This window comes from Oryza glaberrima, chromosome 10 (assembly GCF_000147395.1).
Source record: "Oryza glaberrima chromosome 10, OglaRS2, whole genome shotgun sequence".
Lineage (NCBI taxonomy): Eukaryota > Viridiplantae > Streptophyta > Magnoliopsida > Poales > Poaceae > Oryza > Oryza glaberrima.
In genome coordinates, this window is record NC_068335.1 from 14,285,630 (window position 1) to 14,303,979 (window position 18,350).

Sequence of the window (18,350 nt, forward strand, 5' to 3'; positions counted from 1 at the left end):
CTCTCCTCTCATCATAAGATAAGAAGTAAGGCCTTGTTTAGATCCTAAAAAATTTTAGCCAAAACGTCACATCAAATATTTGGACATATACATGAGATATTAAATGTGGGAAAAAAATTTGATAATATTATGCTACAGTAAACATTTACTAATGACAGATTAATTAGGCTTAATAATTCGTCTCGCAGTTTGCATGCGGAATCTGTAATTTATTTTGTTATTAGTCTGCATTTAATACTTCAAATGTGTGTCCGTATACTTTAAAAATTTTACACCCAAAGAACTAAACACACCCTAAAATAAGTATCCTGGTGCTTCATTATCACTAGGTAGGTGGCATAGACTGTAGAGAGACGCTGACAGCTGGGGACCACCTCGTGGGTGGGCCCAACCGTCGGTGGAACCGGATATTCCTTGGGTGTGTTGTCTTGATCTCGTCCGAGCGAAAGACGAGCGGCTGCTCCGGCCATGGCGCGTCGCTGTTGTACGTTTTTTTTTTGTCACGCGCGGCAAGCCGGACTCCGGTGAACGGCGGCCACCGGTTGTGGATATACACGGCATGGGGGGTTTACACACTTGCACGTCATAAAAGGGTACAGCGTTGCGAGAACGAGAAAACGATTGGTAGGGACGATGGTGACGTGGATAGGACCGGGGGCGTGTAAATTCAATAGCAAAGATTGTACTACATCAAAAAAAGTAGTATAGTACTTTCTTCGTAAAAAAACATAAAATTAGATGTAATGATTGAACACCAGTTTTGTTTACTGCATTAAGGCCCCATTTAGTTCGCGAAATGAAAATTTTTGGGTGTTATATCGGACGTTTGACCGGATGTCGGAAGGGGTTTTCAGACACGAATGAAAAAACTAATTTCATAACTCGCCTGGAAACCGCGAGATGAATCTTTTGAACCTAATTAATCCGTCATTAGCACATGTGGGTTACTGTAGCACTTATAGCTAATCATGGACTAATTATGCTCAAAAGATTCGTCTCGCAATTTCCCCCTAACTGTGCAATTAGTTTTTGTTTTTATCTATATTTAATGCTTCATGCATATGTTCAAAGATTCGATGTGATGTTTTTGAGAAAAACTTTTTGAAAACTAAACAGGGCTAAGTGTTATTCCCTTTGCAGATCTGCTTTATAGCAAAAGGCTGCACCAAAATCTGAAGGTACTTTGACCCAAAAGACAGATTGAAAAGGAAATATTGTTGTATGGACGATTTAGTTGACAACCCATTTACAATAAAACATATAAAATTATATATTAATAAAAATTATGTTTATATACAATGTAATGTAACTGTTTACAACCGTCAATCAAATTTAAGTGAGCAATCTATCTATCTATCTTATACTAAAAGTCCATTAATCTTCCTATAAACGCTCCTAGGCCGCCATGTGGCGCTCCTATGAACCCTCCTGGATCGCCACGTAGCATTTTATAATTTCACCGTTGATTTTTATTTAAATTGGTGGACCCATTATTTTAGACCATTAGATTAGATCTATTTGCTTAGATGTATGCCTTTTATACCGGGAAAAAAAATTACCGTCGGTACGTATTTGGAAAAAAAAAACTAAAGGTACGTTTAGGTGCTGTTCCTTTAAAAAAACGAACGTACTTAGTAGTTACGTACGATAAAAAAAAACTATAAAACAGAAAAAGGAAACTGTTCACTTGAAAAAATAACAAAAAATATATAAATATATATATAGACCCCCAAAAAAGAAAAAAGCCTTTGAATATTTTTTTAATATGTTTATTGATGTTTTCCTATTAATAATATTTTCATTTATTATCACATATTTATGTACATAGGTAGAAAAAAATAGACAGTGATCTTTTTAAAATATGATTTTCTGTACAATAAAAATAAAATTTATTCCACAAATATGATCATGTGGCGTTCCTACAAGTACTTTTACCGCCACATGGCACTTTATAATTTAATTTAGATGTCAATTTTCATTTAAAATGGACTCATTTTATAGATTATTAGATTAGTCCGCTTACTCTTAGTTTCATGTGTATACGAGAGAAATTGTTTACCGGATGTTCAATTGAAACAAAACAAAGAAAGAAATATACGTGCATACGATAATAAATCTATAAAGCCCAAAAAATACATATATAAGAGTACGTAAGTACGATAAAAAAAACCATCAAACAAAAAAAAACTTTAGATATTGTTCACTTGAAAAAAAGGTACGTACTTATGTAGGGGTGAAAAGAAAAGCTATAACACCCTTAAAAAATATATGTACGTCGGTAGAAAGAAAAATAGACGGTCTTTTTCAAATAGGATTTTCTATACTATAAAAACAAAATTTATTACTCCACAAATATGATCATGTGGTGTTTCTACAAGCACTCTTAAACCGCCACATGGCACTTTATAATTTTGCTGTCAACTTTCATTTGAAATAATGGACCCATTATTTTAAATCATTAGATTAGCCCGCTTCCTCTTAATCCCCTGCGTATACGAGAGAAACTGTGTACCGGATATTCACAAAGAAACATATGTACATACGATAATAAAGCTATAAATCCCAAAAAAATACATATATAAGTTGGTACAACCTTCAAAAAAAAATATAGATGTTCTTCAGAATAGGATTTTCTATACTATAAAATAAAATTTATTACTCTAAAGATAAATATGCTGGTTAAACTATATTAATATAAAAACAAACTAAATGCATTTAAACACCCAATTTTAAAAATTATTTTCAATTATATAGTCAACTTATAATAAGGTGTATTCAAATGTTGATGACTTATCATAGTTATATTATAGTGCTAAATACATTATAACACATGGAGCCGACATATAATAATTTAATTCAAAATACTTTTCAAACAATTTGTGTGACATATAATAGTTAATGCTATGATAATGTTTGAAATAATATCACATTATATTTTATGGTCAAATATCATTTGATAATTATATAACACTAACTGAAATCTACATGCATGAAAATGAAACAACGTTATGTTTTGTCAATTATATCTGACTTTATTTTAATTTTTGTGAGATTAAGATTCTTAATTTTTTTTTGGATTTTTCAGAATTATTTGATAGGAATGCACAGGCAATGATCATGCTACAATACAACTCCTTAATCCATCACAAAAAATATGGTCATTTACATTTATTTTTTCTGCCAAATAGGTTTGGTAACAAATGAACAATCTTATAACATGTCCATAAAACTACTCATGATATATTTTCTTACACTTGAGATATTATAATATGTTCAGCATAAGTGATAATTGATAAATGTACGCCAAACAGCCCACTGATGTAACTATAACTGCACTTCAACAAATTAATTATTATAAATAATTTTGAGAAAATAAATACATTTAGAATTAGTAAAGGTGTCTCATGCAAAACATAAAGAAACTATTTTTTATGGGAATAAATGAAGAACTATTTTCATCACATCATATTCTCTTTGTTTCCATGAAGGGCACCGAGCATGAATAACAGAACTTGCTATGCTACCACAAGTATAGCAGGGGGCATACATATGGTTGAGTTAAAGCAAGCCCAGAGGAGGCCACCATTGATAAGAGTGCTCAACTTTCCTACTTATCAATGCAATCTTCTTTAAGGGTGCCGATAACTAACTATGATTAATTAAAATTATGCTCCACACTAACTGTGAGAGGCACGACTATGTCGACTCATGCTTAAAGGCAGCGGATAAATAAAGCTTTGATGGTTCCACCCATTAGAGGGGCATTCATGCCTATTTCTTAATGACGTTATCCTATTAACCAATAGGTTAATAAAAGCGGTAGTTTCAGAATATTTATTAATAGGTTTAGAAATAAGTGTTGAGATAAATATTTAGGTATGTAGTGGAAATGAATGTCTTATGTACATACTGGCGTATTAAGTTTATTTGGTGGTACAAATTAAGTTCCATTTATTAAAAAGATATATACCTTTTAAGAAAAATGATAATAAATAATGGTGATAATAGGCGAGTTTACATGTAACCCGGATAAAAGTGATTTTTTAAATCTAAGAGACATTCTTATCATTTATATTAAAGTTTATGATCTATTTCACAATATAGATTTTTATTATTATGAGACAAAATCTATAATTTCTTAAATCTATTTGATGAGATATGACTTAATTCTAATAGCATTATTTCTATAAACAATAAATAAGATGCCCGCGCATCTGCGCGAGCTTCCTTCCTAGTTTGCATAAAAAGGCTAGCTCCAATCTCAGAACAGTTATGGCCCATAACTGCCACGCGGTGTTCTTTTCCACCTCCATCTGTCACCAATTCCATCTTTTCCCCACTCATTACGGGCACGATCTTTAAGCCGCTAATATAATTTTTGAAAAAAAGTCTATGAAGAAGTTTATAAAAAACTAAAAGGAAAATTCAAGCTTTTTAATAGTTAATACTCCACTTAATATTTAGTGTTTTCTCTGGTAGGCAAACAGCTTAATGACCCAAACATTGAAACGAACATGACCTCTTATATCAATGTAAAATACTGAATATCCACGCATTGCCATAAGAAATTTAATAATACTTACAAGAAAGTAAGAAAAATATATAAACTCTAATGTCTAAAACAATACCCATCCGTTCATTTTTTATCATCATATTTGGCTTGTACAACGATACCAAGATAAACATTAATTAGCACTATCAACATTTCATATCCTTGCATGGCTAATGGACTGCCCAATTAAGCCCCGTTCGATCTCCACAACTCAAGACAAATTTTTATGGCACACAAAACAAGCAACATCATTAGCACTTGATTAATTAAATATTATAACTTTGAAAAATGTATTTATTTGTTTTTTAAAACAACTTGTATATAAAAATATTTTTAAAATAACGCACCATTTATCAGTTTAAAAAGTGTGCTAACAAAAAAACGAGAAAGTTGGAGTTTGAAGTTAAAGAATAGAACAGTGCCTTAGTTGTGATTGCATTAAATGTTTGATCAAATTTCTGCCAATGGAGCTGCAAGGCATGCATGCAATGTAGCGTACGAAACATTTCTGTCACAACCCCACCTAATATGACAGCTAAATATGGATTTTTGTTTTTTGAAAATATGATGATCAAAGGGAGTAATATTTTAAGGTCTATAGGAGTTAGGCTGTGTTCAGAGGAGCCTCCTCCCGGCACGCAAAACGAAGTTCGGTTTATTACATGATTAATTAAATATTAACTAATTTTTTTAAAAAATATATTAATATGATTTTTTTAAAACAACTTTCATATAGAAAGTTTTTTATAAATCACACTGTTTAGCAGTTTGAAAAGCGTGCACACGAAAAACGAGATAGATGGGTTAGGAAAATGGGGGAAGAACACAGCCTTAGTATGAGTTCGTTTCTTATGTTCCCAACCTCCACGGCTCCACTTTCTCATTTCCCGTGCGCATAACTTTCCAAACTACTAAGCGGTGTGTTTTTTAAGTAAATGCTTAATTAATTATGTGTTAATTCGTTGCTCCATTTTACGTGCGGATGAGGGGTTTTCAACCCCTCTAAAAGAACACAGTAGGCCCAGTTCTTTTTTTCAACTCCACACGTTAACTTCCTGGTTTTCCGTTAGCATGCTTTTCAAACTGTTAAAAGGTACATTTTTGATAAAAATTTTCTACATAGAAGTTGTTTAAAAAACCAAATAAATATATTTTTTAAATTTATAATAGTTAATACTTAATTAATCATATGATAATGAGATTTCTCATTACGTGCAACAAAAATCTATCTCCAAAACGCCACATCGAACGAGGCACCAATGATTATGATCGAGCATGAGAAAGATCCAATGGTTAGTATTATTTCAAGGTGAATGTGGCTCGATATATGTTGATATTTACAGTGATAAGAACTGCACTGTAAAAGCACATGACATGTGGGGTTGTGATCAAAGCATGAGAGAAATTCAAAGGTGAATTAATACATATTAACTTTTTGGGTCCGACAATAAAATATGTATAGATAGGGTTGTAATTACATGAATACGGCAAATATTTTCAGTGTAACATAGACTTATTTTTCTAAATGGGCCTCTTAAGCGGCCCCATACGAAAATGCATTTTTATAAGCGGACCTCTTAAATACCCACCTACAAGTCTGACCTCACTCCTGTTCTCCCACTCAACATCTTCAAAAAAAAAAAATTAAGTGTTCATCCTTATCTTCCTCACCTTCTCTCTCTCACATCTTCTACTCATATTATGTCTCACTCCCTATCCCCCACCCCTCTCATTTCTAACCTCTTATCTCTCCCTCGACTTCCTTTCCCGAGGAGCGGCCAGCGGGTAGTAGCGAGGACCTTGTGTGAGCGCGAGCAGGGTTGAGTATGTCTAGAGGTGGCCTTGTGTGGAGCGGCAGACGACGGGCTCAAGCGGAGCCGCAACGGACTGGGCATTACCGGGCTCAGCAACAACAATGGCGACAGCGACTACGGTGCCATGACGGGTGGATCCACCGCCATCGGCCCTACGATAGGCAGATCTGGTGGATATGTGCCGCCACCGTCATCGGGGTACGGAGGGGCAGTGATGGAGGCACAAGGAGGGGTGATGGTGGTGATGAGCTACGGGGACTCGGCGACGGTGACCACGATCGGTGGCAGACTGGCAACAACGTCACCAGCGGATGAAAGCTTAGCTAGGGTTTTGTGTTTCGATTTTTTTTGGGATATTTTTTCTGTTTTTTATTTTCACAGGCAAACGACATAATTAAGCACCCACCCACGAAAATTTGATTTCCGCGTGCAGATGAGCCACCCACATGAAAAACTAACGATTTTGCATACACCTCCGGGTAGACGGACGGCTCAACCACCACATGTAAAATTAGGTTTTGATCGCATGAAAAAATACTACTTTTAGTAATGAAAGACAACACGTTAAGAGCGACAAAAATTTTATAGGAATTAAACTAGAACCCTTAGAAATGATGGTACGTATGTATGACGTTAGGGTCCCTTTGAATCAAAGGATTTATGGAGGAATTTCATATTTCTATAGGAAATTTTCCTATCTGTCCTTTGATTCAAAGAATTAGAGTTTTCCAATTCCTATACAATTCATTGTATATAGGTTTTGAAGGAAACTTAGCGAGAGGTCCAACCTCTTGGAAAAATTTCTTTGAGTCCATCTCTCTTATCCGATTCCTGCGTTTTTTCCTGCAGCCCAATTAAACAAGTATTCATGTGTTTTTTCTGTGTTTTGCAATGCTATGTTTTACACTTATATTCCTGTCAATCCTATATTTTTCCTATTTCTTCCTTTTTTTTTTCTAATCCTGCGGTTTAAAGGGCGTGCCCTGCGGTACGTTCGTAGCACTATGGGATTTGTCGCGGCGTAGGCTGTCACGTAGGAATAGGATTTAGGAAAAGGACGCTTGGTCCGTAGAGCCACTAAAATTGTACTGCGAAAAAAATCTATACTTAACTTACCACGCTGTGAAATACTATATCACGGCTATGTATTTAGAGTAAATTTTTTTTCGAAAAATATCATCAGAAGCCTATCAACAAATAATATTTAAAAGAACTCTTAAATGTAAATAAGGACCACACGCATGACCCATGTATAGATTCTTTTTTTACACAAAACCACACGCATAGTGAGTACGGCCCATGACGCAGAAGAACTGCGGTACGTTGCCCATCGAGGGCCCAACAAAAAGGGGCTGGAAAAGAGAAACAAATTGTGGGCCACATCTAACGGCCCAGGTATGGGCTACTACAATAGGAAAAAGTCCATTCTAGGTCTCGATGTCAACCGCAAAATTCTATGTCGAGCGTCCGTCCCAGTTACCACCCCTACCTAGTTATTAAAAAGTAACCACCCCTACACAGTTATTAAAAAGAAGAGAGTTCATTCCTCAATTCTCTATCCCATCCCACCCAAATTCACATGTCTCCCAGCCAAACAAAATAATTAATAGCCTCATCCCTCTAAACTCCTAATCCCTCCTAGAAACTCCCTCCAACCAAACGGTCTGTTAACTCCCGTGCTTGTAGTTGCAGAGGCAACCATCGATGGCGGAGAAGGTGGTGATAGTGGAACGAAAACCATATATTTCATGTATATCCTGAGAGCAATATAAACACCACGTTAAATGTAGACAGGGTCAAAAAGCCATTTCGGTCAAAATCGCTGTCAACACCATTTATCCAGGGCCATGGAGAAAGAGGCTCGACTGACATGTGGGTAAACCATTTTCTTTTTATGACTGACATGCGAGCTTAGGCCCTGTTTCTTTTAGCTTAGGATTATCATAATCTAGATTATTGAGTCAGATTACTATATAAACTAGATTGTTATAATCTGTAGTAGAATAAGCGGCTAGTTGTTTCTTTCCTAGATTATTAGAGCCTAAATTATTGGGTTTGCAAGTCTAAAGAGGAAGTGGGGTGGCATGGTGGGTAATTTTTCACCCAATAATCTGGAAAAAGCTCACCTAAATGAGCTTATCAGATTATAATAAGCTGGGCTCCAGATTATAACAAGCTACTTCAATAAGCTGTCTGTTTTTTTCAGCTTACTCCAATAATCTGGATTATAATAATCCCAAGCTGAAAGAAACAGGGTCTTAATTGATTTTTTTTGTCTTGTTGTATATTAGTGTGTGTAGAAGTCATATGGGATGAAGAACAAGTCAACACACCACATATACCCTAAAAATCGATGGGCCATAAAATATGTAAACACAAAGCCACTATTTAAAATTGCTAAGGACTAGATTTACATTAGTTTTGATGATTGACGAACGCTCTGTTTTGCTATTCACGAGCACAAATGAAACTCAACCTATATGAGGGACGTAAAGTGGACTTTCTCCACTCCAAAACGATCAGATATGGCCCGAGCATCGTTTGACTTTACAAAACCTAGCAAGCTCAGGAAAAGGGCCCAGAGGATATTGGCCAGTCTCATGCTGCAATAAGCCAATAACAGCCTTTGAATTCATGCCTTGCGCTTTCAAATTTGGATTTCGAACAGCATTCCAAATTAATTAACTATAATTTGATATTACTTAATTCCCTATTAAACGGGTAAAGCGGACACTAGTACTGGTGCTAATGCAAGATTCCACAACCCATTATTATTATGAGGCACATAATTTGTGGACGATTGTTCTTGTGTGCCGCCTCCAAATTTTCATCCGTGAAGAATCCATCCTTCGATTACTGAACAAAAGGAGCCATGAAACTGAATTGTCGATTTCCAACTCCGAATGACAAGTGTTCTTTTTTTCTACATATCCTTTTCCGTATACTTTTCCTACCATATTTTCAGTCGGAATCGGATCGAATTGACAAATCGTCAAGAGACGAAAAAGACGACAACAGCAACACTGAAGTCCTATACCCCAAAAATGTATGGTAGTCTCAAAAATTGAGCATGGCAAAAGGAAAAAAGAAGAACAGCAACAAAAGAAAAAAAAAGTTGGAAAAAGAAAGAAGCTTTGGCAACTTTTGGTGCTAGTGCAACATCAAATGAAGGACCACCCTAAGATTCTCTCCTATCAAGCTAGTGTAACTTTCAGTTTACCTAATCGTGAGGAACTTAATCGGATACCTATCCTTCTTTCTCCTTGATTGCAATTTGCAACCCCTACAATTTAATTTGTTCTTTGTGCCAAATGATTGAGCATTTGGACTTATTAGCAGGTAATATATATGCTTATATAAATTCGACCTACAGACAAGGATGTGATAAGTATTGTTAGATGCACACATGGCTAGTTTGCTTTACACGGTAACAATTATTTCGAATTCATGGGGGAGAAAAGACAAAGTTAATTCTAAATCCAATAATCCTAAAATATAATTGCAATGGAAACGTGAGTACGATTAAATCAACAAATCTCTTATAAAAATTCAACAAAATCAACACAAGAGTTCCTTTATTTGAAAAATAATTGATTGGATTGTGGGTGCATGTGTGTGCTCTTAGCCATGGGTTGTCATACCTGTACTATCATTAGTTTGGAAATAACCTAAGATATTTGTTTGTGTGTGTATGTGTGTCCCCTAACGCCTTTGGCCACTGATAGCAAGTTGGTTGATTGGAGGTCTCAACTAAAGCAACATAATTAGGAGTAAACTATGCATGATTCCTCCTAGGGTGCTACTCCTAATTGCTGATTAATCGTATCCGAAACCCATAGATTAGTAGTCTCATCAGCAAAAGCATGTGATAGCTCATCGACTCAACCAACTGAACAACAAGGCCAGTGGACTGTTGTTTACTGAACTGATGCTGCTAGCTAACCAATCCTTGATATTTGTTTAATTAGTTGTAATCATGGAAGGTTTGTTTGTTTAGTGATCTCTAGAAAAATTCTGTCCCTGGTTTTCTGTCCATGTGCATGTAACTGGTAGATAGATCCAACTGAGAGGATGTCATTATCCTGTTCTCTCCACCAGTTCTGAATGCCCCACATCTCGTTTTAATTAATTTGGATGGTTTTTATGATCCTACTCATGGTTGCCACAAATTCTGCAGAATGCCCCTCCTTTGGCCTTCAAATGTGCAAACTTCATATGAAACGAAGCCTTTAAATTAAGTGGGGCTTTATTGGAATATATGGATTATCTGCAACGTTTCTTTTCCCTCATTCATTCAAGCGATAGTTGATCATTCTCATATCCTTACAGGTAGTGTGCCCATAGAGATAGTCTAGAGCTAATGATCTCCTATGACACAACACCTCTTGAGAAACGTGTCCTTGGTTCATTTTATTTTGTTATAAAGATTTAATTTAATTTATAGAATCCAACTATTCCATGTAGGATTTGAAAGAAACCATTCGTCCGCAAAAAGTTGTCTCATCGATCGTGAGAATGAACTCTCTTGCTGGCACACCCAATTAAGGTATGCTCGCAAACTGTTTTCAATTGTTTTGAAAGCTCACTTTGAAAATTAACCCACAGGCGGTGCAATTTTTTCGTGATGAAAAATAAACAAAGAAGGGAGAATGTTTAGCCTCTACAGTTTAAGCTTACAACATATATGGGAGAATTGTACATTCCCATTGAATTTTTGAAACAAGTATACTTAGGAAAGTTTCTCCGTGCATACCGATCGATCCATCATCGGACGTCACAACCTAGCTGCCGTGTTATCTTTGATCAATCCAGTGATCAATGCCTATTTAGAAAAGGACCCAATGTAAGGATTGACAGCGGCCCGACGGCTCCGAGTAGCTGCAGCGCTGTACATATAACTTGTATTGTGTACTTGTCTGAACTCTAAACAATTGATTCATTGATGCCCTACGTTTTCTTTACTTTATTCTTTTACTAGGATTACATGGCATTGCTATATACTACTTCATTGTACGACACCGTTAACTTTTCGTATAACGTTTGAACATTCGTCTTATTAAAAAAATTAGTATAAATATGTAAAGGTCGTATAAGTTAAGATTATACTTTTTCTACAAAATATTGATAAATAATTTTCTGTGTTAAAATCAATACCATTGTTGTTTAACTTCTTCTTTAAAACATTTGGGTGTGTTTAGTTCACGTCAAAATTGAAAGTTTAATTGAAATTGGAACGATGTGACGAAAAAGTTGGAAGTGTGTGTAGAAAAGTTTTGATGTAATGGAAAAGTTGGAAGTTTTAAAAAATAGTTTGGAACTAAACTCGGCAAAAAAAAAAACTAACTTTTGTACACACGAATCTGAAGATAAGGTACTGAAACAACACATCACACCCTGGTTAGGACTGCAGTAAACGGAGGAGCTGTGAATTTTGGCGTGCAATAAAACGGGAGCAACAGCGTTTGGCAGCAGAAGCAGTAGTAGTACACGGTGCAGCGCAGTAGTAATAAACACTGCTGCTGCTGGCCCGCCATGGAGCGGCGGAGTGAGGAGTAAAAACAGTGGTCAGGCGAGTGCGAGGCGAGCGGTCACCGGCGACGCGACACATCGGGCCCGCCGCTCACGTACCCCACGCGTCGTACTCCTCGCTCCTTGCCCGTGATCATCTCATCGCCTCTCCCGTACTTGTACGGCAGCGATTTACAGCCCGGGATTCCGGGAAGGGCGTACTACTTTCTTCGTTCCATAAAAAAATAAATTTTGGAACTGAATAAGACACAATTAGGAACGACAAATCTGGTTAGATGTATATATAGATTCAGTACTGGTTGATTTTTTATAGGACGAAGAGAGTAGTACTAGTAGATGTTGAGACCTCTTTAATTAATCACATGAATGTAAAATAGAGAAATAGAAAAAACATGGTATTTTGGTAGAAATGTAAGTGTAAAATAGATAACCGTAGAACACAGAAAAACATAGAAATGTTGATTATGCCCTATGAAGAACACTGGAATTTGAGGAGCGGTAAAAACTCAAAGAATTCTTTTAAGGAGCTTTTAGCTCATGTTAATTTTTTTTCTAAAACTTATATGGGAAGAGGTAATATATTAGAATTCTATAGTATTCATTTCTTTAATTCAAAAGGACATATATGAAAAGTTACTATAGTAATGAAATCCTCAAAAATTCATATGAATTTCCTTTGAATCAAAGGGGCCTGATTTGGAGGAAAAGATAAAAAAATTGAAGGATTTTAACTCTATAGTAGAAAAATATTCTATGAAGGTTTTTGAAACAAAGAATTGAATCATATCATATTCTTTAAATTCCTATGGAACGGACAATCATATAGATAGTTTGAAGGAAATTTAGCAAGAACTTCAACCTCCTAGAAATTTTCTCTTGAGTCTATCTATCATTATTCGTGTGTTCCAATCAAACGGTTATTTTTGTTTATTATATTTGCAATCATTTGTTTTGCACTTGCATTTCTATTAAAATATTAGTTTTTCTATTTCCGTGAATCAAAAGGGCCCCTCCGCCTCATACTAGCTGTATTTTTTCTCATTTTTTAGTTCCTTTCTAATACTTCAATCCAAAATAAAGCAACTCATGATGAGATGAGATATATCATGGTATAACGAATATGGATAGGATATATCCTAATATAACGAATCTAGACAATGTCTAGATTCATTATATTACGATATATCTCATCTCATCCTAGATCGTTTTATTTCAAAACGGAGGGAGTACTACGGTTTGTTCACCCTAAAAATCTTCTTGTACTCTATGCGAGATGAGTAGTAGGTTGTCATGTGTAAAATTTATTTTGGATGAAGTGAGTAAAATGTTAAAATAAGATTTGGGCAAAAAGGGTCTATAATTCCATCTTTCTTTTCATATCATTTTCCCCTATCAGTCTTCAATGGAAAAAAAAAGAGCTCACCCTTCATTACGTATTATAAAACGTTTCGAGTTTGTACTTAATAAAGTTTATAGAGAAATGTAACATTTTAAACACAAAGCAGATATACTATATTTAATGATGGATTTAATAAAACTAATTTTATGTTGTAGAAATTGTAATTTTTCTTTAAAAAGCTTGGCATTATCCATCTGTCTGACTCCCTAGAATTGGCATAGTCCAAACTCCACAGAGAATCCTCTAGAACAAGATTGTCCTACTGGATAAACAAATGGCAATTAATTATCAAACCTACAGGTCCATCCTCTAATCCAACCCAACCAACCTCTGCAGATAATCTTTTCATGCAGATTTGGTTTTAAGTTTTTGGCACACAAAACGAACAGAAAGAACTAAAGAAAATAAAAATCCTATATCTGCCACTTGCCCTTGTCTCCCTTGCAACAACCGGCACCTGGTTGCTTCCACTGTACAACCACCTTGAATTTTAGTAGTATTAAAAATCTATTCTTAACTTTTTAAGAGAGATGATGGAGAATATCTTTTCCTTTTTTTTTCACCACATAAAGCATATTCCTTTTAGGTGATAAGACAGCCACTTACCTTGAATTATTAGTGGGGGGAAACACTCCGTTAGTAATTTATTGATCGTGAGAGGATTCAGTTTTTTTCTTTTTTCTTTTTGGCTATAACTTCTATTACATCCTTTTCTGAATGATAAATATATGTATGGTCAACAGTTTGAAATCTTCCCTTGTTAGTAATATATTTTGACCAAATGAAAACTAATACTCCCTCCGGATTGATAATACTTATCGTTTTGGACAAGGGCACGGTCTCAAAAAAACAACTTTGACCATTATTTTCTATTATAATATGTAAAAAGTGTTAACAAATATATTATTTTATTAAAGTACTTTTTAAGACGAATCTATAGATATAGTCACCATATTTGAAAGACAAATATTTTAAAAATGATTCATAATCAAAGATTCTAAAGTTTAACCTCACCCTTGTCTAAAACGACAAGTATTATTATTCCGGAAGGAGTAATATGATAATATCCATGTGTTTATCTTGCGTCTATTGCTCTTCGTCGTTATCTAAAACTGTTCTCTTTTTTAAATTAAAAAAAGAAACCAAGACTAGAGACTGTTCTAGAAACTGAGAGAAAGACCACAAACCAGCTTGACTTCGAGCCATACTACAGTAAAGTTTACACGAATCACTTCAATTTAAGTAGATTATTATATCCAGGAAGCCAAACAAAAAAATCAAGCCTTTTTTTAACGAAGGCGTGAATTTGTCTGAAAAGATTCAGACTCAAGAGGTTTTAAATGGGAAGCATACCCTCCAATTCGGTCTTCCTCCAAACATTATATACAAATCTTTGTCCATAATATAAGTGCTCATTTCCAAACAGTTCATAAAACATGTATATATTAAACATATAATCCTACAAAATATTGCACAATTCTAATTTGTGGGGATCAAAACTCAAAATCCAAATCAAAATCAAAAGCTCCGTGTATGATGTACTCATCTCTCGCCTCAACTTGTCTGCTGGGCAACATTTTGCTTACAAAAATGAAAACAAACAGGAGCCTAATGGCCATAATCTCACCATACTATCATGATCAAGCTTCTAGCTAGTACTACTACTTATGAAATATTATAGGCTTAATTTGGGACCAAAAGTGGATGCTAACCTGATCTGATCCTAACCAAAAGATTTCTGCTTTTTTTTTTGTACTTCTTGTTTTCTCCTAATACTAAAACTACACTACATATTGCTGTCTCCATTTCGCGTAATACATACTCTTCTCACTCCCCAAAATACTCGAGATTCCCCAAAAAAAAAAGTGTTAAAATCGAAGAAATTTAACTTTGCATTTAGGCCCTCCTGAAGGTTGAAAATTCCAAGCGGCACCTCTTGTTTACGCGGCGGCGGGGGCTTCCTCTCCGGCGACCTCGGCCGCGGCGGCGGAGGCGGAGGCCTCGTCGGGCGGCGCTGGCTCGCGGTCGTAGGGGGACAGCCACTTGGCGCGCATGTACTCGGGCTTGCGCCATGGCGGGAGGTGGAGGCCGCGCTTCCTGAGGCTGGCGCGCGCGGCGTCGGCGGAGGCGGCGACGAGGAGGCGGAGGCGGTCGTCCTTGCCGACGAACACCGCGGGGAGGCGCTGCAGCAGCGCGCGGTAGGCCTTGGTGGGGCGGGCGACCTCGAAGGCGGAGCGGAAGTCGACGTCGACCAGGACGCGCTCGCGCGCGCCGCGGTCGGAGGCCGGCGGGAGGAGCACGTCGACGTAGGCGTGCTCGCCGGCGGGGTGGGTGGGGGACTTGTCCCAGCGGGAGACGCACACGGCGGCGTCGTGCCCCGCCGCGCGGAGCGACGCCGCCACCAGGCCGAGGAGCTCCCGCCTCCTCGCCCCGCCCGCCCGGTGCCGCTCCACGTGGCCGCAGACGTCGGCGAGGAGGTTGCGCTCCCGGAGCGTGGCGCAGTGCACGAGCCCCTGCACGACACGCGGCGAGGTCAGTGTCCTTGCACGCCATGGCGCGGCCACCGGAGAAAAGTAAAACAAAAGACCACAAGTCGTTCTCCTCCTCCTCGCCCACCCCACCTACCTTGATCGTCTCGGCGACGTCGGAGGACGCGGCGGCGTCGTCCTCGTCGTCGTCGTCGTCGGAGCTCCCGCCGCCATGGAAGCAGTTGCAGCGCCGCGCGCCATGGCCGCCAGCCCGCTCGACAGCCGCGCCCACGCCGCTCCCGTCCTCCAAGAAGCTGCGCACCATGCCATCCAGGCACACGGAGCTCGGCTCCACCTCATCCTTCTCCCCCCCGCCCACCGCCACAATCCGCTCGGCGGGGGAGACGCGCAGCAGCTGGCGATCGAACAGCCGCTTCAGCATCGACCTCGCCGGCGCCGGGGACGGATCGGGGGCGGCGGCGGCCCTCATACCAGCACAAGAAAATGGAGACGAGGGCGCGGGGGGAGTAATCACCGGGAGACGCGATCCTGGGAGGCGGCGATCGACGGGGACATGGCCGAAGACGGCGGACGGCGGCGGCGGCGGAGGGTGGCGATGATTCGGTCGGAGGTTAGGGTTTTTTTATCTTTTTTGGGGGCGTTTTTTTGTTGTGGAATTTTGGGGGAAGAGGACGAGGAGAAGGGACCGGGTTTTAAAGGAGTATAGGAGCGGGGGACGCTGACGTGGCAGGAATGGCATCGTGGCATCCGACGTGGACGTTCTTATCCGCATGCGGTCTGACATGGCGGTATGGCATCTGATAGGTGGGGTATATACTCCGTAAAAAAAAAACTCAATCTACAGTTGAAATGAGATATTACCCATCTAATGAATCTGGACATATTCATAGGATTAGGTAGTAGTATATATTCTATCTTGAATTAGATTGGAGTTTTTGGATGGAGAGGATAAGTTTTTAAGAGTGATTTGTTCACTCTTAGAGTGGGTGTGTTTAGTTCACGCTAAAATTGAAAGTTTGATTGAAATTAAAACGATGTGATGGAAAAATTAAAAGTTTGTGTGTAGGAAAATTTTGATGTGATGGAAAAGTTAAAAATTTAAAGAAAAAGTTGGGGACTAAACCAGGCCTTAGTTACATATAACTTGATGCTTTTTTAGAAAAAAAAATACGGTACTCCAGTAGCAGCTTGTTTTCTGTACTTTGGCATGTGCAAATTGCAATACCTTCTGTGGTGTTTAAAAAAAATAGATGATGGTGTATGGAAAATAGTAATTTCAGTTACTTCTGTATTTAAGATGAATTTGACCTTAATTACGCATTGGCTGTATACTCGTACTACTCGTGTAGTAGGAAAGAAATACGTAGTAGCTTAATGACGAAGCTAGGAAAGCCTCTCTTCATTTCAGCCAAAATTTAAAATTAAATTTTAAAACTTTATAATTGATTGATTTGTACTTTCTTCATCGTGGTTTATTCTGCAGATTTGCATGTTAAACCATTGATAATACAAATATAACCATACATTACTTTAGTTTTTTCATTCCTTTTCTCGACGGCCTATTAACCAAAGCTCGATTCCCCTGAAAAAATAAAGCTCAAACGATCAGATTCAGGGTGTGTTTAGTCCACGTTAAAATTGAAAGTTTGGTTGAAATTGGACCGATGTGACGGAAAAGTTAAAAGTTTGTGTGTGTAAGAAAATTTTGATGTGATGGAAAAGTTGGATGTTTGAAGAAAAACTCCAGATCTAAACTCGGCCTCAACGTGTTATACTTTGTACTGTGGTAGCACTGGTAGGTCAACAAGCCAGGGCAACTAAGGTCTGCCTATGAATTCAAGCACGATCTTTCCAATGGACTTTCGCTGGCATTTCACTCAAAGTGAATTTGAATTTAAAGTTTGAGTTTTAACAATAGATTAGCTATAAGTTTTTACTTTATCTTCTTTAACAGTCGCTAAGGAGAACTAGACAATTTAGTTCCGAAACAAAAACTTTTCAGTTTTTACTTTGTCATATCGGATGTTTGGCCATATGTATAGAGTATTAAATATAGATAAAAAAACTAATTACAGAGATTGCGCGTAAATTACGACACCAATCTTTTAAGCCTAATTACGTCATAATTTAACAATATAGTGATACAGTAAACATTTGCTAATGACAGATTAATTAGACTTAATAAATTCGTCTCGCAGTTTACATGTGGAATTTGTAATTTGTTTTGTTATTAGACTGCGTTTAATACTTCAAATATGTGTCCATATATCCAATGTTACACGCAGCAACTTTTCACCACTTAACAAAACAGGGCCTAACAACGAAGCCCCTAAAATCCTAACATCAAATTCTAGAATTCATCGGACCTGTTCGGTAGCCAGTCCTACAGCTTACGGCTGCCGCAGCCCGCAGCTGCCTTGTGTCTGTGGCACTATTCCATCTTCAAGCTATGCTATCAAAGTTTGTCTAATTGTTTCATGTACGTTATCATCACTAGGGCTTCCACAATTAGCGAAAATGTTGGCAAGTTGAACAGACCATGTTTGGTTTACTACCCAAATTTGCCA

At 37.7% G+C, this 18,350-nt stretch overlaps 1 protein-coding gene across 1 annotated transcript; it reads right to left on the reverse strand.

The window, feature by feature from the left end:
- Window positions 1-14,804: 14,804 nt before the first annotated feature.
- On the reverse strand, window positions 14,805-16,465 carry LOC127785610 (uncharacterized). Its single transcript, XM_052313005.1, has 2 exons — window positions 15,920-16,465; window positions 14,805-15,807 (listed from the first exon to the last, which is right to left on the reverse strand). Exons 1-2 carry the CDS (start codon window positions 16,250-16,252, stop codon window positions 15,235-15,237), a joined length of 906 nt encoding a protein of 301 aa, XP_052168965.1. The 5' UTR covers window positions 16,253-16,465; the 3' UTR covers window positions 14,805-15,234.
- Window positions 16,466-18,350: the final 1,885 nt, after the last annotated feature.

What these genes read in the sequence shown, in the direction of transcription:
- LOC127785610 (XM_052313005.1), bottom strand. Translation starts at nt 16,252, where the DNA reads ATGAGGGCCGCCGCCGCCCCCGATCCGTCCCCGGCGCCGGCGAGGTCG. An exon ending in ACGTCGCCGAGACGATCAAG is followed by an intron (nt 15,808 to 15,919) that starts GTAGGTGGGGTG and finishes CGTGTCGTGCAG; the next exon opens with GGGCTCGTGCACTGCGCCAC.